General features: G+C 44.7%; 1 protein-coding gene across 2 annotated transcripts in view; it reads left to right on the forward strand.

Annotated features, from left to right (window-relative positions):
- The first annotated feature begins 1,107 nt into the window (after positions 1-1,107).
- Positions 1,108-21,579, forward strand: part of AGAP1 (ArfGAP with GTPase domain, ankyrin repeat and PH domain 1) — a 589,050-nt gene continuing 568,578 nt past the window's right edge. Inside the window, exon 1 of one of the 2 annotated variants that reach the window (XM_019492038.2) lies at positions 1,108-1,569. In XM_019492038.2, the coding sequence (XP_019347583.1) occupies positions 1,407-1,569 (163 nt within the window). In that variant the 5' untranslated portion in view covers positions 1,108-1,406. The remainder of the gene's footprint in view (positions 1,570-21,579) is intronic. The other variant, XM_014594255.3, reaches the window with a different exon arrangement.

Raw genomic sequence — 21,579 nt, forward strand, 5'->3', positions numbered from 1 at the left:
AACTTATGGCAGAGGTGATATCTTTTATTAGACCAACTAGATAATTGCAAACAAGTTATTTTATTTTGCTTCCTTTTGCCTCTAGACCAGCGGTCTCCAACCTTTTTAAGTAGATCACTTTTTGAATTAAAAAGCAACCCAAGATCTACCCTGTCTTCCCCTTCCCCCAACCTGGGAGCTGCGCAGGGCGGGGAGGGGGCTGGGAGGCAGTGAATTTTTGAGTGCCTGCAGCTCCCCCCTGTAGCCCTGCTCCCAGCGCCGCTACTGCCTGGTTCGAGCACAGCCCAGCCCAGCCCAATCCCCTGCCGCGAAGAGCATGGCGCAGTCCTAGGCCCAGCCCATAGCAGCAGCCAGCATGCAGATCTGGGGGCACGTGCCCCCCACGCCCGCTCAGGATGCGCCCCGCCCCCATGAGCTGCTTGCAGCTCCTTCCTGTGCCCTCAGGGCCCGCCCCAGCCTCAGTCCTCACTCACCGCTGCTGCAGCCACTTGCACTGTTTCGGGTTCAGAGGTGATACCTTGTACTAGACCAGACAGAAAATAGCAAGAAAACGGTCCTTCTTTGCAGACAAAGGTTCTTTGGGTAAATCCGATATTATTAGCTCAACCCAAAGACCCGTGTCTGCCTATGTCCTTTCGACCAACACCCCTGAAACATGGATCTTTCTTTGCAAGCTTTGGGGCGTGTGTGCCCTTCTTCAGGCTGAGGGAAAACCAAAGGGGACATGGACAACCTTTGATGCCCCCTCAGCCTGAAGAAGGTTGCGCGGGGCCTCAAAGCTGGCCAAGAAACATCTCTTTGCTGTTTTCTAGCTGGTTTAATACGAGTGTTGCCTCTGAACCAAGAGTTGGGGAGTTTTGTTTTCCTCTGGTGCATTTTTAACTTTTTCACTATTCTCGATGGTCCACGGGTTGTAATGATTGTGCAAATCGCATCATTTCGGTCCCCGCACCCCGCCGCCTACAAGTCCCGCGCAGCAGAGCGGCGGCCCGGCCCGGGCCAGAGGGGCGGGGCGCCCGGGCCAGAGGGGCGGGGCGCCCGGGGTGCGCAGTGACGCAGGGGGGCGGGGCCTGCGCGAGTGCAGCTGCAGCAGGCAGCGGCGGCGGCGGCGGACGCGGTCGGTGCGCGGGGGTCGCCAGAGCGACGGGCGAGTCCTGCCCCCCCCCCCCCCCGTCCCTGTCCCCGGGCACCACAGCGAGGCCGGGCCGGGGGTGAGGCGCGGCCGCGGCGCGGGGTCGGGTGCGGAGCGGCCGCTGCCGGCGGCTGCCCCGCTCCCATGGGGCGCGCGCTGCGGCGGGCGGGCGGGCGCTGACCCCCGGGCCCCGGCCGCGGCCGCCGCCATGCAGTGAGCGGAGCGGGGCGGGGTGGAGGAGGGGCCGGGTCGGGCCGGCGGGAGCGGCCGCACCATGAACTACCAGCAGCAGCTGGCCAACTCGGCGGCCATCCGCGCCGAGATCCAGCGCTTCGAGTCGGTGCACCCCAACATCTACTCCATCTACGAGCTGCTGGAGCGCGTGGAGGAGCCGGCGCTGCAGGGCCAGATCCGCGAGCACGTCATCGCCATCGAAGGTGCGAGGGCCTGGGGGCCGGCCGCCGCCGTGCTCGGGCCACGTGCTCGGCAGGGCCCTCGCAGGAGCGGGCCGGATCGCTGACGTTCAAGCGATGCCCTCGAGGGCTGGGGTCGGGTCTGGGTGTAAGGGTGTGAGCGTGAGCGCTGGCTGCGGGGCTGTGCACCAGGGGTGGAAGAGGGGCTCTATCCTTGCTGGCTGCTTGTCAGAGCTGGGGGCGCAGGCAGCAGGCCCCCTTGGTGGGCAGAGCTGGGGGGTGTAGGCAATGGGCCCTTGGGGAGGGCAGAGCGGGGGGTGTCAGGTATTGCTGGGGGCCCTGGGCAGCAGGCCCCTGGGGTGGACACACCTGGAGGGGTCTGGCAGAGCTGGGGCAGCAGGCCCTGCCCGAGGTGGGCAGAGCTGTGGGGCCAGGCAGCAGCCCAGGGAAGCATGAAGGAAAATGCACTTCTAAGTGGCATTAAGAAACTGGATAAAGGTGAAGGATAATCTCCTAGCCAATGTGGGGCAGTTGTCTGCAGGTAGCGGGAACAGTTTTAACTAAGTATTTAACTCCTGGGAGCTCTCTGAGCTGGGGTCTGAAGTCTTCCTTGGTGTCATGCTCTGCAGCTGAATGTGAAAGGTGTTTAGGTTGACGGTGTGACTTATTAAATGGGGAACTGACAGCTAGCCAAAAAGTGTTCTTTTGGCGGAGAATTTTTTGTCCTTACAAACCTGTAAAAGGAAAAAAAACCTGTAAGAGTAGGTGCTGTTGAAGAAGACTCCTTGGAAGAATATTGAAAACAGTTATAAATGATTGTCTGTAATGTTACGCAAGTAGTGTTTTCATTTCAGTAACCTAGGTAGGTGATTTGAGTAGCAAATCATTGCATCTGATAGTGTCTATCACTTTGACATTGTTTGATATAGTGACTTTATTGGAGACCAGTATTTCTCAACAACTGGGTTGTGACATAATGGTGTGTGGTTCTTGTCACTTAATATGAAATAATGGCGTGGGGTTGTCCACTTAAGTTGTTTCTTTTCTGAGTGCGTTCACTTGGTCTCTTGCTCTCTCCATTCACCGAATAGAATGGAAACTCGTAGGAAGAACATAAGTGAAGCAGTTGTGCTTGTGTTCTCAGTAGTGCCAATATTTTTCCCTAGGGATAGGAAATAGACTGTTTTGTTTTCTTGTTTGTGTGCTTGTTGGTTTGGTGTGTCTATATATAGCCATCATATAACTAGTATTCTTCATGGAGGCTAAATATTTTTATAAAAAGCTATTTTTTAATTGTCGCTTTAGGCAAAATAATACATGTGCATATCTCAAATTGTGAGGTTTTTTTTTAGGTTAAGAAGCTTGCTAAATTGTATCCTTTATTTAATTATTTATTTTTATTTGTTGACACATCTAGAGGGAATGTTAAACACAGTGTTAGCCACATATACCTGTGGAGTGTAGATTTGTTCTTCTCATTTATTGGTCTTCTGTATTGCTTATTTCTTGCTCAGTTCATATGAAAATCATTATGGCTTCTAATAAAACTTTGATGTGACAGGACTCTGAATGAAATTGAAGAGCTGGTTCTAGATGGTGAGTAAAATTTTTTCAGAGTATAATGATGCTCTTTACTCTTTGGACCGTGAGTCAGGGAACTGGCATACTGTATGTGACTCACAAGAAATCTTCCTTTTAATAGAAAAGGAACTAAGAGTATTTCCCATTCTTAATGCTTAAATAGTAACAGAATATTAAACATGTGACCATTTATTTAAATCTAGACTAGTTGAGTACATTTGCTACCATCGCTTTAAACGTGTTGATGTGTTCAGCAACAATTGGTCAGATCATTTGTTCTATAATGTCCTACAGTCTGTACAAATAATGCACTTAAGCATCTTAGGTCAAATTCTTTTAGTTAAAAGACATTTTTTCTCAGACTTGTAATGAACTAAGTGGTAATTAGGAAGTGTTGCTTTACAGCTAAGGAGACCTCATAGAAAGTGGCTTTTAAAATTACCTTGCACATCTTCCATATTTCATTAGGGAAAAGAGGAAAGGTTGGTGTATAAATTGCTGTTGCTGGTATGTAGTTAGACCCCAGTACTTCATACAACCACTAGTATGTGTAAGTAGTCAGGTGGGATAAATTTCTGGCACAAGTTCATTAAGCAGAACATAAAAAAAAGTAGCTAGAAAAGAACATGCTTCTGCCTGCTTGTCTTGGCCAGTATTTGGTACTACAGAAATGAGTATGTATAGTAGCTGAAATACTAGCACATGATTCTTCAAGAGATCTGATAGAGACAGATTAAAATGGATTTGGATTTGGAATTAGAAACTTTAAAACCGATTGAAAGCTTAATTTTAATGAATTGAAAACACTGCTTTATCCTTCTGAGAGATGACACTTGAGTAGGGAATATCAAGTATTGAATCACCTTTATTAAAAATGCTGTTATCTAAAAGCTTTTATTTTAGTAATTTGGATGTTATATATGAATACAAACTGGGGAAATATTTCCAGCTACAGCTGAGTCCACACTGATATAGAGCTTTCAGCTGTAACAATTGCTTTTTATGTTTCTTTGACCTTTAAGTTGAGGTTGGTTCTACACAGAAATGGGATTAACTAATAAAGCCAGATGAGTGTGCATGGTACATTTTAAGATTTCTGTGCTTGTTTTCAATCAAAGTGGCATGGGAACATCCTAGGAACGTTCTGGTTGCCACTGATAGTTCAGCACAGGTGTTCTTTTCTTGGTTTATGAAAATCCAGGTAGTTGGTTTCACTTTCAGATGTTTCAGTGTTTAGATTGCTAGCCTGTTTGGTGGGGGAGGAACCCTTAAACACACTTTGTGCTTCTGTTAAACTTGGCCACCAAATCCATCTTCCTTTTATATTGAGTAGTCAAGGAAAATTTATAATTGCAGGTTCTAACCGGAGCATTGCATTTTATTTTAATAAATCTCTTGCTACTGCTTAAATATCTCATTCCAAAGAAAAATAACTGAAGAATATGGTATCTCTGTATTCTGACAGGAACAACCTTGTTGTAAGTACCTTAAATACCTTGAAACAAAAGATGTTTTCCATGTAAGATAAACTTTTAAAGAAGGAATATGAATGCTTATGCTTTACTTGCTGTTGGGTCTAGGCCAGGAGTAGGCAACCTTTGGGCCAAATTAGTGCAGTTTGCTCCAAAGGCAGGCCTATACTTCTGACCAGGACACCACTCCTCTTTCTGTCTCTGTCGATTGTAAATGATATCCAATATCTGGGTTTTGCAGGCCAGCTGAAATTGCTTCACGGGCTGTATCTGGCCTTTGGGCTAGAAGCTGCTCACTTCTGGTCTAGGCTTAAGAATAAACGCTTAAAAATAAATTTATGTTGGGTGTTTGAGAAGATAGTGTGTTAAGAAAGTCAGTTTTGTAGGAATTGATTTAGTGATTTTTTTTTTTTACTGTTGTTTAAGATGCATGAACCAAAATTTGTTATGGAACTTCTGCTTGATATCCACCATGCCTGCGAGAAAAGCAAGGGAAGTTGATCCAAGATGACATCAAACCCTTTGTTTCATGTAAGCAGGTGTATTACCAAAAAAGAACTTGCCGCAGGCTGTACTGCTGTCCTCCGACCCCGCTGACCCCTCGGGCTTCCATTCTGCAAATGGATTCCCTACCAATACTATATATAGCGCAAATAGTCTTGCATTTTGTATGCCATCTTTCTAAGAAATTAAATGTCAGACTCCTCCTCAGTACTGCTGCAGTCATTGAATGGATTTTTTCCTTATTGGGGAGCGGGAGGGAAACAAACATTGAATTTTGGGTGAGGTAGGAGCTTTAAATCAATCTTTGCTTAACTTGGGTTGAAAGCTTGGCTTTTAGTGTTATATCCTAAGTGTTTTATAAAACAAGGCCCGACCCCATTTTGCTGGTATAATGTGTAGGAACCATAAAGATTTCTGAAGGAAAAGGGAGTATAGGCTTAAGATGTGTTAAACTGGATACCATTCATAATAAGGAACAGGAGAGATTGAAAGATAGTATTTTTCCTGGAAGTCACTGTGTTTGTAAAGTTTCAAGTCTGTCATTTGACATTAGCTTTGGGTGAGGGTTGGCTTTCAGAGCAAATGAGTTTTGTGTTTCTTCTAGCCCTTGGTTTGTGTGCTCACTACTTCTGTAGCTGTAATGTCTTGTATTTTTAAATGAAGTGTATGGTAGGGGAGTAGCATGACATAGGAGGAAGGCTGAATTACAACAGAGAAAGAGGAGAGCACAGTCTTGGAGTTGGAATAGCATTGCTTGGAATGGCAATTACTATTTTTCAGTTAGTTGGGAAACTAGTGCCTTCCTGCTCAAAACTTAGGGCTGGGACTTTGGTATAACTTAGGGGTGGTCAACCTGGGGCACAAACAGCATGGGCAGCCTGTGTGTGTAGCATGTGACAGGGTAGGAAGCAGAAAGAGCAGCAGATGGGGAAGGGGATCAGAGTAGCTCTTGGAGGGTGGGGGCTGATTTGTGGCACATCTGCTAAAAAGGTTGGCCCCCACATGATGTAACTTAACCATGCTGTAGCCTGTTTTAAAATGTGGTGTGGTATTCCTGGTTTTCATGTTACATCAGAAGATGTAACATAACTTCACCTACTGTATCTTTCTTCCCTAAAAAGGAGCTCCTGCTGTAAAGTACTTTTTATATAGTAAAGGTGTGAGAAGAAAAATTTTGGATAAATTAAATTAGGTAATTGGAGCCTAGAGACACTGCTGAGAGCAGAGGTCCATGTAGAGAAAGCAAGAAGGGAATCATATGGCAGCATCTGCCTCCTTGTCAGGCAGAACCAGCAGGTGCCAGAGCTTAGAGGTTGCTATACTGCCACATTGCTGGGGTGTGAGGGAGAGCTTTAATGACCTGCTGTTATCCTTTAGTGTGCATATCCCAAACTAACCCTTGGGTGATCACCTTCCCCATTGGTCCACCCCTCTCTGTGCTACACCTCCTGCTCACTCCTGTGTGGCTCAGATAAGGTCACTTACATGGGAGTGGGACCTTCCCACCAATCCTGCTCCCATCCTGTCTGCCGCCCACCCTGTTTTCGTTATCAGTGGTGATGAAGGCATATGGACATGAGAGCTTCCATCCTGGAGGTTTCTATGTCCCAATGTTAGATGTAACATTGTTAACTCATTTTTTTTTTGTTTTGTTTTGTTTTTTAAGGATTAGGAGGGGCTACATCACCCGTGCACCCTGTATAACTGTTAAATATGGTGGTCTCTGGTTCTGCCCTGCTTTTCATGTATGTGCTTATGGGTGAGGGAGACAGCAGGTGACAGTGTCTTTTTGGTTGCTGCTTCCACAATCCTCTATTTAGTCTATATTAAAAGAAATTCATTTTTGTTAGGAAACCTAATTTTACATATTAAAACAAGAATGAGCATTGTATTGGTAAACTGCAGTAAAGTACGTGTGTGTGCATCCACATCTGCACCGGTGTAAGCTTTGTGATATTTAGGTAGCCCATGTGCTTCTCTGTGTTGAGGGGGAAAAAAACTGACAACCACAAGGTTACATCTAGCTTCTTAAGATGACTTGTGATTGGAGAGTGTTGGTAGATATACAGGAGGTGCTAGAAAACCGTATCAGTGGTAACTAGACTATAGGATACTTGGAAAGAGCTGGACCTAACTAGAGACATGTGATGCCTATCTGTATTTCCAAAAACTGATGCAAGGAACCGTTGACTTGTCTTTCTATTAATGTGGTTATAGATTGAAAACACTTCCATATGCAGACACACAAGGGAGCTGGGCAGTGGTGATACTAACCCCGTGGGTGCCAGCTAAGCTGATGCAGTGGCTCTGGCAGGAACTATGGCTCACCAACTTATTTCAGTTGGACATCCTTGGTGAAGTGACTTTGTGTTTGTATGTGGTGGAGTGATTCTAAACAGAAATTATTCATCTGTAAATGTATAAAACGAGATCATCCATGTTTCGGAGTATAGGTTGTAGTCATGTTGGTCTAAGGACATAGGCCAACAAGGTTCTTTGGGTAAATCTGATAACTTTATTAGACCAGGCACTTCTTCAGCCTGACAAAAATGGTGTTTGTGCCCAAAAACTTGGGAAGAATTTTTCCAGCTATTTCAGTTGGTCTAATAAAAGATATCAGATTTACCCAAAGAACCTTGTCTGCCTAAAATGAGATGAAGTGGTTAGAGCAATTCTGTTTAAGGCCCCTTTTCATGTTACTGTTATATGGGAAGATATCTTTTTTTCCTGGATGCAATAGTGCTCTATTTTTGGGCATTTTAAAAGTAATATTCCCTGACTTGGGTGGAAGTATCATGTTGGTTACTGATGGTAGTGTTAGTAAGACCTCACCGTTTGCTTTAAGAAGTATCATATAAATTATTCAGAAAGTTATTAATGGCCATTATCAAGGGAAAATCCCTTTTTATAGCAAAGTTAGAATGCTGAAGGTTTAAAAGCAGCTGTAGTAACCAAGAGAAGTACTTTCAGCTATTTGCTCTTAAGCTTATCTGGTGGTTATTTTCTAGTAGTTCTGTAGTAATAGGCTAATTGAGCAGGTATATCTTTTTAAAAGAAGAATTTAGTTGTTCTCCAGTCAGTGAGAAAATCTATATAGGAACTTTGAGTTATTCTCTGTTTCTAAGATGCTAAATATGCAACAAATTGATTCCGCTGTCAGAGAGCAAAGTTCTTTTTTATCTTTTCTTTTTAAAAGTTTTTTGGAAGAGGGTGTATCAAGAATTAAATCTAAGTTAGGCAGCAAAATCTCTTTAATCTCTGAGGACAACTGTTTTTTAAAGTGGACAAATGAGTTAGGTAAGAGAGAATACAGATGAATAGTTTTCCAGGGAGTGTACAGTTGAATCCCAGGGCTTTCCAGGCATTTTGCTTTTGGAGTGCTCTTGTATATATGCAAGCAGTGATAACACTAAAACATCTGGAGTTTGACACTACTTTATACATAACACTATTTTCATTACTGTTTAAATTAGGGCTGGGTAATTATTTGGGCCTGAGGGCCAGAAAGGCTGATTTGATGAGCTGTCCCTAACCAGAACCTCTGCACAATGACTCGCCAAACATCCGTGTGGGATGGGGCCCAGGCAGCAGTGTTCAGGAGTGGGGCAGGCAAGGCCAGGGTCACGGGGCAGGGGCACAGGTTGGTGACAGTGTGGGGCTGGGGCCAGGTCCAGGTCAGAGACTTTCTTTGCCTACACACCCCTACAGCAGGCATGGGTTCTGCAGGAAGGGGTATGCACAAGAGTGGATCTCAGCTCTGCCTTGCACAGGCCCCAGGCTGTCACTGCCACACAATTCTGGCCCCAGATGCAGCTCCCTGCTCACCCATACACCTTGACGTATGGCTCCCTGGAGCTGCAGTTGGGTCCAGGGCTGGGGCTGGGATCTTGGAGTTGTGATAGCACAGGGTTAGCCACTGGGGATCTGTAGCACCCACAAGGGGGCAAGGAGGGCTGCAAGTCCTGCACAGAAGGCTTGGAAGGAACTTAGCCTCCTTCCCCTTGCCCATCCCCTCCCCCAGCCCAGGGCATGCAGCCCACAGGTGGGGGAAGGAGGGGACAGACCTGGCGGCACCTCCATGCCCTGCCACATACTTGCAGTGGGCAGGACAGGACGGGGGGGGGGGGGGGGAGTGGGCAGCGTTGGGACACCCTGGATGAGGTTGAGCCATGCCCCCTTTCTCCCTAGGGCCAGGCTGGGGCCAACTCAAGCCTCCTTCACCTTCTCTTTTGTTCAAGCCATGCCTTTCCATTAAATGCAGATTTCTCATCCTGTTCTGTTCTTGCGTTCTAACACTTAATGTGTTGTGAAGGCCCAAAGGCAGTATTCTCTGTGGCGAAGTCAAATACAGTAAAGATAAGCATCCATCAACATGTCACTAGTTCCTTGAATAGCAGTTGGACTGAAACAGGCTGTTTCAAGTTTTTCATTATGTCAGTAGTTGGTCCCTGAGCTATAAGTTGGGAATATAGTTATAAGGCTATTTGGGTATAAGTGCCATGTAAGATATCGCCCTTGTTATCCTTCACATGCAATGTCTCTGCAGGAAGCATTACTGACATTCCTCCCATTTTATTTTCCTTAATTGAAGAGCATGGCTAGGAGCAGCACTTTCCTTACAGTAGAATGCATGGGAACATGAAAGATTTTTATAAATAACTCTCAAGGACTCTAAATGAAGTTTCAATAGCAAATCTGTGGAAACTCAAAACTGTTTAAAAGTGCTATGTTCTAAATGAACCTTTCTGCTGCCTGTTTTAGAAGTCCATATCATATGGAGTGATGTCACTTCCCCTGTATTCTGTCACCTGCCAGCACATTAATCTTAAGTTTTCAAACAAGGCATTCCTAGTAATGCTTTTGATTCATTTATGTATCTTCACAATGTGGGCGGGTCTGTGGCTCAAGGATTGGACTCTTAAGTCATCTCATGACCCATCAATGAGTGGTAGAGATCAACCTCGAATTGAGGTATTGCCAGTGATGAAGAAGCAAGGTTAGAAAGAGAAATGTTATGTCAAGTGAACAAACTGGTCCTATTTTCTGTCCTTTGGATTTCAAGAACACTATTCACTAGTTTGTAAGAACTGTGAACTAGTATTCCTCTTGCCTGTAAGTTGGTGAAAGATTATTTTGTTTTTTGTGTTTTTTGTTAAAGCTACTAGTGAGTGGGTTCTTCATAGCCCAAATGGAAAAGTATGACCAATTACTAAAAACTTAAAGCAGCCAGTTTTTGAATAGGACTTTTAACTGAGCCTTCTTGACTTTCATAAATGTGATTTGATCTCCCGGAGCCTAAATCTGGAGTACTGTGTCCAGTGCTAGGTGCTGCACTTCAGCAAGAACATGGAAAAACTTGAGAGGGTCCAGAGGAGAGCCACCCATATGATCATGGACTTGAAAGACAAGTCATATGAGGAGAGGTTGATGGACTTGGGCTTCTTCAGCCTACAGAAGAGCAGGCTAAGAGGGGACTTGGTAGCGGCTTACTGCTACATCAGGGCAGTACATCAAGAACTCGGTGAACAGCTGTTCACCAGGGCACCCCTGGGGAAGACCAGGAGCAATGAATACAAATTCCTGGAAGATGGTTTCAGGCTCAATTCCAGGAAAAACTCCTTCACAGTCAGGGTGTCCAGACTGTGGAATAAAGTCCCTCCAGTGGTGGTGCAATCACGTACCCTGGAAATCTTCAAAAGGAGACTGGACAGTCACTTCACTGGGCTCACTTGACCCCTGTTGTCTTTTCCTGCCTGGTGCAGAGAGACTGGACCCGATTATCTACAAGGTTCCTTCCAGCCCCTTACAATCTATGAATTCATGAAATCTGTCTTAAACATAATTTTGGAACTACTTAGACTTATATAGAATAACACATTTCCATAACTTATCAGATGAATAGACCTGAGTCTTAGCCTAATTTACAACAAATACAGGCTATCCATAAATAAGTGAAACTTCTCTTACTCCAAAACAGAATTATTTGCTATTGGTAGCTAACCCAGTATTTCTGACACTTGACTGCTTCATTATTTCATTTCCTAAAGATGATCAGGGTAGGATCAAACTGGGGAACTGCCTTATCAACTCTCCACTGGATTATTCATGTGTCCTTGTTTAGCTGTGAACTGCTGTAATAAAAGATGGAATTAGGTCTGCCATAGAATCTTTGTTTTTTCTTTTTAAGAATGGATTTAATATAGGTTCCAGGTAAGAGTTGATTTCAATAAATCTTTTTGCCCCAATATGTTATCTTCAGGAAGTTTTAAATTGGCTTTAAAGCTCCTCTATGGAGAACCAAAGAATGAGAAAAATCAGTTTGTTCTTCACTGGTAAAGTCTCAGTTTAAAGTCTGTAATAGATTATGTGAAATATCCTGCAAGATTCTTTGGTTGACATCTAAGTACATTTTATAGGGTAAACTTATTCTTGGGTTCTAGCCTGCTAAACAGGCTATTGAGATGTGTGAAAAAAGTCAAGTTAGTTTGACAAATTATGTGAATTTTTTTCAGCTGGTAAAGCTTGCTGCCTTCCAGCCTCTTGGGTTGTTAGCAAGTGAAAAATATGTATACAGACATAACAAAGTTTCAAACACCCCTGAAATGTTTTGAGGAGGCAGTGGCAGGTACCCCACCAGTTACCGTACAGACCTGGCAGTGGCTCCTGAAACCTCGCTCTCCAGTCCCAATCAATCAGTTAGTTCTCCTATCGTTTTGCCTCTGGGAGAGGGACAGGTTGGGGGACTGGGAGGTGAAACTTAATATTCTGGTGCTAGCACCGCCTCTCCCCCCATCTCCTCTGACCTTGATGATAGACCAGGGGTAGGCAATGTTTTTTGGCTGGAGTGCCAAAAAACCCACAATGTCTACCTTGGTAGGTGCCGGAGTGCCGGCATGCCAGAAAAACAAAATTGGGGTGGGGGGAGGGGGCAGTACGTGGCAGGATGCACTGCATATTAGTATATTTAATCATCTTAAATGTTGCCTTTGTACTTTTTTTGTTAAGCACAACCCAGGCCTCTCCCTTGCTGCTGGCACAGAGGTGATGGCAGGGCCCCAGAGCCTGGTGCAGCTGTTCGTAGCCAGCCTGGACTTTGGGCAGGCTGCAAACAGCTGTGCCAGGCTTCATAGCTCCAGCATCAGCTCCATGCTGGTGGTGACTGCGTGCACCTCATAGAGGACAGTGGGAGGAGGGCTATGCTGCCTCAGGGCCAGGCCCTATTTCCACTTTCTGCTCCGAGGTGCACGCACAGTCACTACCAGCATGGAGCTGATGCCGGAGCTGTGGAGCCTGGCACAGTTGTTTGCAGCCTACCCACTGCTTGCAGCTGCCCAGAGCCCAGGCTGGTTACAAACAGCTGTGCTGGGCTCTGGACCCTCACCATCACCTCTGTGCTGGGAGTGGAGGAGAGACTGGGGTTGCGCTGCTTCAGGCCCCTCCCACTGCCTGTTCCAAGGTGTGAGTGTATGTGCCGGTACAGAGCTGATGCTGGAGCCCGGCGCAGCTGTTTGCAGCCTGCCTGCTGTACCCAGCCCCGGCTCTGGGTAGCTTCTGCCAACCACGGAGCCCGGGTTGCTTGCAGCAGGGCTTGCAGCTTCTCAGCTGCCTGCTGGGAGCAGCCCGGGCTCTCTGGTTGGCAGCAGCTACCCAGAGCTGGGGCTGGTGGTGGTGTGTTGAGTGAAATGGCTTCTCATGCCATGATCAGCACGCATGCTGGGGGTTGCCGACCCCTGCTATAGACCCTGATGCTCCTACCTGCCTCTTTCATTAGACTCTTACTAGGTCCGTACCTGTTGTCCCCTTGCCAGGCCCCTGCTACACTATGTCCCTACCCTCGAGTTGCTGCTTCTGGAGCTGGGTTTTGACTATCTATCCTCACAGCTGGGGTCAGGACTTGGGTTGCACATGAGTCATCCAACTGAAATTCTTCTTTCCTGAAATGTTTCAAAGCGCATTACACTTGGAACTTACTATTCTCTTAAAAATCATGCATGCTCATTTATACTTCAAATAAGCAATGGTCAGGTTGCTTGACTCCTGAATTTAAATGCAAGTTAACTTTGGTACCCTCTATTCTGAGCAGATTTGAACTAATCCTAACTCCAATAAGCTTCATAGATTTATAGGTTTATCTTAAATATTTTCTTTATTTGACCTAGGTTGTATACCTCATGCTTTAGTAGTGACTTTTTTGTCATGACAGTATTGCATGTGTTAAACAGGGTGCTTTAAAAGGGAAGCTTAAGTACCTCACTGGTTTGCAAAGATATTGCTGATCGTGTGGGGCATTTATAAACACACTTTTTTGACCTGCAGTGCACTGAAGAGCTGCTGCTTCAGAGCAGACTTGATTAACCGAGTCTGTTCCTTACATGAGCTGATGCAAACTGTGCGGCACTGCGTGCAGTTGTAGAAGTGGCAAAATGTGCATCAGTATGCAGAAAATGGTAGCAGTACACTTTTGAACTAAAACATTTTCTATGTGTGTTAGTTCCAAAGTGCTGCCGCCATTTTCTCAGCGCTAACGTGCATTTCACCACTTGTACAACTATGAGTGATGCAGCACCAGGCACTTTTCAAAGCACCCAGTGCTGCAGCACTCGCACGTCTAAAAATGTCTGTGAGTTTCATCTATGCCAGTGGTTGAATGTAATCACGAAGTATCGAATACTGACTCGAGGGGAAAAATGAGTGCAGTGATGGAAATACGTTGTGTGGGAGGAGGCTGAAGGAAGAAGAACTCCACTGGGTGAGTAGAACAACACTGCTTTAGACGTGAGATTTTTCAAAAATATTCTATGAACTTGTCTGTTTCTCTGTCATTTTCACATAAAAACATGGCTTGAGAACATTGACCTCAGACTCTCAGTTTTCCTGTACATTGGTCCATCTAGAAATCAATTTGAAGTATTTGGATGTACAAGTACAGCATATTTGGTAATGGGTCCTTCAAGGTAGATTGTAAAAAGACAGTATTGATACAAATTAGCTTCATAGTTAGCAGCACTATGAAACTACCTAGTCTTAACATGAAATCTAGCTATAAACTGAGGCACTGCTAAAAATTTTTGCTCCTCAAATGAAAGTTTAAGCAGAACGGTAGCTAATAATCAAGTATTTTTTTTTGCCTGGAAGTTAGTAGTAAGTAAACTTAAACTAGATGTTAACTGTAACAGTGGAAAACATCCTTTACAGTAAAGGTTTTCTCTTAAGTGGTTAGGTGTTGAGCATTTTTGTTGCCTTGAGCGGGGCATGGAGTGATAACTAGCCAAAAAAAATGTAACTTTGTGTGTGTAGCCAAATGCCAGTAATAAATCTTTATCCAAAGACCCAGGACAGTGTGGCCTTTTTTTCCTGTGTATTTTTTTTCTTTAAAGATCAAAGCTAACAGATATGAAAGCATCTCTTAAACTGCAGGTTTTCTGTATTTATTCAGTAGACCTAGAATGGCACGAGGATGACCTTAGACTTCTTTATGTGGAAAACCAGTTGTCTTACAGCTGCTTGTTCAGAGTTGAGAAAAATCTAAAGTTCCTTCCTGTAAAAGATATGGAGATATGATTTGAACTTTTGTAGAATGAGAGATAAGGTAACTTATGCTCCCATTGCTTGGGTCCGGTGGAGGGGGTGTTGAGAGAGATTCATGCCAAATTGGGCTGAGGCTTCCAAAATCAAAACAGAATTTTTTTTAAATAGAAAAGAAACAATTTTCAGTGACATTGCTAGTGCCATGATTGCAGTTGCTTATCAGTATCAAAATGTTTCCAGAGTGAAGAGTTTCTCCAAAAATATGGAGAGGTGGTTAGCAGTGTAAGTCTTAAGTCAGGCAGGAGGCACTTTAAAGACTAACTGGTTCAGAAAGGCATGTCCTTCCACAGGTGACAAGGTCAGCTTCTCAGGGCTGACAAATTTCTACAAAGGAAGGTAATATCAAGTATGTGTTGCAGTGCTGCTGAAAAGTGGTATCAACCTCATCCTCGCGCCCCCCCCCCCCCACCCCATAACACGCTATTAGCTACTGTATTGTTCCTTTTCTTACTGCCTAATTGACCTTCAGCTAGCCACTTAACTTGATAAATACCTTGGTAAATGTGAACCAGAATAGTTTTACTGAATAGATAGTCCTCAAAGTCTCTCTTCTGCCTCACTGCTTTGCTGGTTGTTATGGACTTCCATTAATCTTCCTTGGCTTGTGGGGGTAGCATATACACAGGTGCTGGCAGTGAGAATCATTGCCTCTGGCAGACATTGGCAGATGAACTTGGGCAAGTTGTCCTTTGGACAGCTACAGTGCTTCACCCTAATTAGCTTTGGAAACAGTTTGACATTGGGCAACAAATACAGCTTGATAAACACATAAGATAGTACTTCCTATAGAGACTATAACATAATACTGAACACCATCAGTATCTGTTTTGTAGATAGCTGGACTTAATGCTAGTGATGGGTGATGTCAATTCAGTAACAGTGTAGAGCTACTTTTCTGTTTATCACCTAAGGCGAATATGAAGCAACTTGGAAGTGAGAGGAGGATAATGAGATCAAGATGAAGCTGAGAGGTGAAATCTTGGACACTTAGGTGTGGCCCAGGATGCTGAAAGCTGCTTACAGCACTAATAACCAACTAAACTAAATGCCTGCGGAGTTGAGCATCTGGGGCCAGAAGCATATCAGGTCTTGAATCAATCCGTTGAAATTGTTTGTCTTAAGGTATTCACTGAAGCTATGGCCATGAATGCCATATTTTCTTGCCTACAGTGCGCTCTGGCATCAGATATGCACCACTTCATTCTGCCTTTCAAAAACAGTATCATTCCTCATAGTCAGTAACTGAGTAGCAGCAGCTAGGGAGCTGAGCCTGCACATTGTTCTGTCCTTTGTGGATAGGGTACGGACTACCTTTGGTTTCATCTGGTAAGCAATAGAAACTGCTCTTACCATATTTTTCATGTATAACTCGCACTCCAATTTTCAGTAGCTGGTTTTTGGGGAAAAACTATGTTCTACTTGAGAAAATAGGATATTTGCTAGGAATGTGAAGAGGATTGGGGGTTTGTTGATAAAGGGCAAGAGGAAGAAGTTAGGAGGTGCTGAAGAATCAGTGCTCTACCTAGTTACTATAACATGCTGAGTACTGAAATAGACACACTGTCGAGCATGAAATTCTTCTTTCTCTGTCTTGAATTCAGGTTTCAGAAGCTTTGGAGAAGAGACAGATGATAATGTAGCCAGTGAATGGCCAAAAAACCACAAATGTGGCGGTTGTGGGGGAAATCTGCCATCCTTAAACTGTAATTTGTTATAACTAAAAGCTTGCTTCCAGGCATCAGCTAACTTTTAGTTAAAGTATACTTGCCATGAGAGTTTGTTACCAAAATTTGATATGCCATTTTACCCTTAGCAAGTATAAACACACTAATGAGGTAAATGGAGTGTACCCCTGATTATCCAGATAAGGGAACAGACAAAGTTGGTGGAGGCTTGGAACTGAAGTTGCATTTCTAGGGTCCAGCATTTGGCTAATACTAAAAGTTAGAATGAATGTGTTAAGGTAGAAAATGTCCAACACTACTTGGTAACCATGAATTGACAACTTCCTCAGCGAACAGCAAAGAAACTAATAAAAGGGAACAACGATTTCAAAGTCAAATGTAAGGGACTAAACTGCATAACAAGTGTCAGAAGTCAATTTGACACCTGTTATTCAAGGATCTTATCTTTTTTTAGTCATTGTGACCAGTGTATTCAAATTCCTGGCTACTACCTTTTTAGCTGTTACTGTGTCAAACTGGTAAATGGGTTGGTAATCAAACTCGCTCTTACAGGCATCACTGCAACTTTTTCAGGCCAGTGAAGAGAGAGTTCAGCAATAATCATTAGTTGACATTGGAAGCAGTATCATAGTAAAAAAATGCATACTTGTAGCACCTCTCTTACTTTTAGGCTGACAATGCATAGGACTCAAAAGATATGTGCTGCTGGTTGGCTTGATTATAAGAATATTAAGCATAGCTCTCTTTGTATAGATATATGGACAGGTTGGACAAGTGGGCAGAAAACAACAGAATGCAGTTCAACAAGGAGAAATGCAAAGTGCTGCACCTAGGGAGGAAAAATGTCCAGCACACCTACTGCCTAGGGAATGACCTGCTGGGTGGCACGGAAGTGGAAAGGGATCTTGGAGTCCTAGCAGACTCCAAGATGAACATGAGTCGGCAGTGTGACGAAGCCATCAGAAAAGCCAATGGCACTTTATCATGCATCAGAAGACGCATGATGAATAGATCCAAAGAGGTGATACTTCCCCTCTATCGGGTGCTGGTCAGACCGCAGTTGGAGTACTGCGTGCAATTCTGGGCACCGCACTTCAAGAGGGATGCGGATAACCTGGAGAGGGTCCAGAGAAGGGCCACTTGTATGATTAAGGGCTTGCAGACCAAGCCCTAAGAGGAGAGACTAGAGAACCTGGACCTTTTCAGCCTCCGCAAGAGAAGGTTGAGAGGCGACCTTGTGGCTGCCTATAAATTCATCACAGGGGCACAGAAGGGAATTGGTGAGGTCTTATTCACCAAGGTGCCCCCGGGGGTTACAAGAAATAATGGCCACAAGCTAGCAGAGAGCAGATTTAGACTGGACATTAGGAAGAACTTCTTCACAGTTCGAGTGGCCAAGGTCTGGAACGGGCTCCCAAGGGAGGTGGTGCTCTCCCCTACCCTGGGGGTCTTCAAGAGGAGGTTAGAATGAGCATCTAGCTGGGGTCATCTAGACCCAGCACTCTTTCCTGCCTATGCAGGGGGTCGGACTTGATCTATTGAGGTCCCTTCTGACCCTAACATCTATGAATCTATGAATAAGAAATAAAGTGGGAAGGAGCATATGCTTTATGAAGGTAAAGTTGCTGATTTTTTTTGCGGCTTTGCTTTCACAACCCTTCTTGCAATCAGAAAGGAGACTGCAACATTCAGAATGCAGTAGAATCTCAGGAAGAAAGTCTGTATGGAGCTGATCAAATAGCTGAGGGGTAATGTGAAACTGGAATATTAGGGTTGCTGAAGGGATATTTGGCAAGATTGAGAAGGAGGATGTAGAATTTACAAGAAGAAACTAGTAGTCTTAAATGGATGGAGAACTTCAGGACTGCAGATGGGTGGGAGAGAAAAGGTAGTATTTGCACAATGAGAAGAGCTGAGGTAGATGCAAATGGTGTAGGGTACGGACAACTGCCAGATGACGGGGCTTTCATTTTGACCATTTGCCACTGTATATACAACCTGGTACAGCCATTTGTCAGTCTTCCACAAGTCATTTTGTTGAATTATTTGCTCCCTCCACCTCTCCTTCATTTTTCTCGTGTCCTCTGTCCAGAAATTTAAGTTTTGCTCTATACTTGGAGAGCCCTGATGACAGGCACTCAAAAAATGGCCTTCTACTTAAAGTTGAATTGCACCAAAGAGATAAATTTACTATCATATTCTACACAAACTAGCTTAACCTCCTAGTTAAAAAATTATCCAAAAATCTCTTCAGTAAATACTGTGGTATAGTTATCCTTTTAAAGTTCGTGAAATAATTGGTCATCCTGAAAAATAAAATGAAGATTTGACTCAGTCTTAATAGTAGTAAACATTCTGTCCCTTCCTCTCCAAAAGGAGAGTGGAGTTGATCAGTGGGTTGGCATTGACTTTGCTACTAATGCCAATTGACTGATAAGCAGGGATCCAGGTTTTCCATTTCCCACAGAAAAACAAGTAAACATGGATTTTGCCTTTTACCAGAGGCAAATGTGGATTTCTCATTTTACCAGAGAAATCCATGGATTTTGCCATTTTGCAATAAGGTCCCTTCAGGCTGGCAGAGTTATAGCCTGCTGGGAGGGAGCAGGAGGAAGGTGGAGAGACAGGGGTTGCCACATGCATAGACATGCATGTGGTCCCAGGCAGCCTGCAGAGCAGCTCCTGCAGGGAAGTGCAGGGGGAGAGGGGCCCCTGTAGGGAGGGAGCTGGGCAGTGCTGGGGCTGCTGCCCAGCTGGGTGTGGCTTGGGGCCTGGGGCCACAATGTTTGGCTGCAGGGCCCCAGCAGGGAGCAGGATGGGGCCATGGGTGGCTCGTTTGGGGGAGGGCTGGTTCCCTGGTGCCATGCGCGCTCCCAGCGGACAGGGAGACTCGCGCCTCCCAGATCTGTACCCAGGACAGGCACAGGCTGTGGACTTGAGCTCCCACCCAGCATGGCTGGCTGTTGTTTGAGTGTACTTGATTAATTTTGAGATGCTACAGGGTACTGTACTCCTTAAAGTGCAGCACCTGTAACCTTCCTCTAATCCACCTCATTTCTTGAAATATAACCTCATAGGATCAAACTTTTTTTTGGTCAAAATTTTAAAGCAAGAAGATCTATCTGTCTCTAAAACAAGAAAGAAAGAAAGAGAACTTTTTTGAGAGGGTTTTTTTTTTCTTCCTGTGGGAGTTGATATGTTCAGTCACATATTAATACCTTTCCTTTCTTGCTCAAAAAAAATGCATGTCTAAGCAGGGGATGATGAATAGGATAAAACGGGTTCTGCCTGGGCGTTGGCATTTGGTTCAGTTATACTAGAAAAGTTGTATTTAGCAGTATATGGAGGCATCTGGCTATTGATTCAGGTTGGTAGTTGGCTGATTTTTTTTTTAGATTCCAAACAAAACAGGGAGGAAAAGGGTGACCGTCATATTGCAATTGTTAAATTGCCTGGCTCCTGTTTTTGGTTTTGTCCAAGTGTGAAGACACACACATTCAGTTGCTGATTAGCTCAGCAGTTAAGTGAGATGGCCTTTGAATGCTCAAATGGGATACCTAGAAGCATTGGTTCTGGACCTGTCTTTGAGTATTTGTTTATAAATGGGGCAGATTTGCAATAGCTTGTTAACTTTGTTAACTGGTGGTGATCTATTTACAAAACTCCAGACATGCGTTGAATGATTGAGACATTTCTAACACCTTAGACGCTGGATGCCTGTTTTGAGAAATGATAGGATGTCGCATACAGGACATCTTTCCTGTACCTTTTACAGATTTCTCCTGAGATGCATATTTAGTCTTTTGTCTTCTTTCATAGCTAGCTCAACTGAAATGCATACATAGTTTTCTTGCCTTCACTGGCTCAGCCTTTTTCTCTGGCTTTTTCAGATGTACACATAATGAGTGTATTAGGTCTCAGTTTTCTTGATTTGACCTTGTCACAACCCAAAGTTGTGAGTTTTTGTTTGTGCGCGCTTCGGCAACGCTAAATTATGTTCCCGCTAAAATTGCAGCTTCCTTGCATGGTGGAGTTCTCTGCTGCAGAAGAGAACTCCGGTGCAACAGGGAATTTCCCGCCAAATTTGTAGCTTCTTTGCATGGTGCATTTCTTTTGCATCTCGGAGATGCACGGTGCAAAGGAGTTCCCGCCATTTGTATAAGAGTTCGTGCCACATTATTGGGCAACTCTAATATATGCATACGTGGTGGCTAGCGATTGGCTTGCTAGCTGTATAAAGAGCTTGGGTGGCTTCCGCCCAAGTTGGAGAGAAATCACTTGGAGAGCGTGAAGATCTCTAAGTGCTGCGGATCCTCACGGACCCAATGCATTTCTTAAGCGGGCAACAGAGGTTTAAACAGCCTCTGGCCTCTCCCCGTTGCCGAGCGCAATCCTAGACGTATCCCTTTCCTATATACTCAATTTTCGAACCCACGGAGCCTTAACAACTCCGGGGCCTGAGAACCGAACAGAGCCCATGGAACTTCGACAACTCTGGGGGAAAGAATTGCCGAACCCGCAGAGCCTTAACAACTCCGGGGCCAAAGAACCGAATTTGTTGTAGTCCTCCAACGAGGATTTAAGCGGAGCTGCACCTGGAAACTGTCCAGCCTACTCCGCGACCATCTTGGGTGTAAGTAAATAATCTTTCAATCAACTATTACGCCTCTCTGACTAATTCTAGCCCGTGCGCGCCTTGCCGCCGCGCAGTTTCCTCCGGCCCCACGTGCCCGGGCTGCTGGCCACAGCCTGCGTGCGCAAAGACGGGCCCGGCTTGCCCCCGGCCCGCACAGACGTAATCAAGCACAGAGAATAAAACCATGTGGGGTTTTATTTTGTATGGTCCCAGATTGAACCTTGCATTTTTGTGCAAGGTGCACTGTCATTTTAATTTGGTGAAAAAGATTGCATGTAGGCCCGGCCAAGCTGTTACTGTTTCACCATCATCATCCCCTGCTGCCAAATAATTAGACCTGTGGGGAGCCCCAGGCCCTGCTCACTAGATCAGGGGCAATGTTGGGGCAGGGGTGGTATAGATTGGCTCTGTACCTCTTGTTTGACCTGTGAGGTCAAAGATTGAGCACTGTGTTTAGCTCAAGTACTTATCCAAAATAAATGCTACATGTACCTTCTATTTCCTTTAATTCATGGGAATGGTGTGGATTGCAGTATTGGTTTGAGGTTCTTGTTCATTTGTTTATTTC

This window comes from Alligator mississippiensis, chromosome 4 (assembly GCF_030867095.1).
Source record: "Alligator mississippiensis isolate rAllMis1 chromosome 4, rAllMis1, whole genome shotgun sequence".
NCBI lineage: Eukaryota > Metazoa > Chordata > Crocodylia > Alligatoridae > Alligator > Alligator mississippiensis.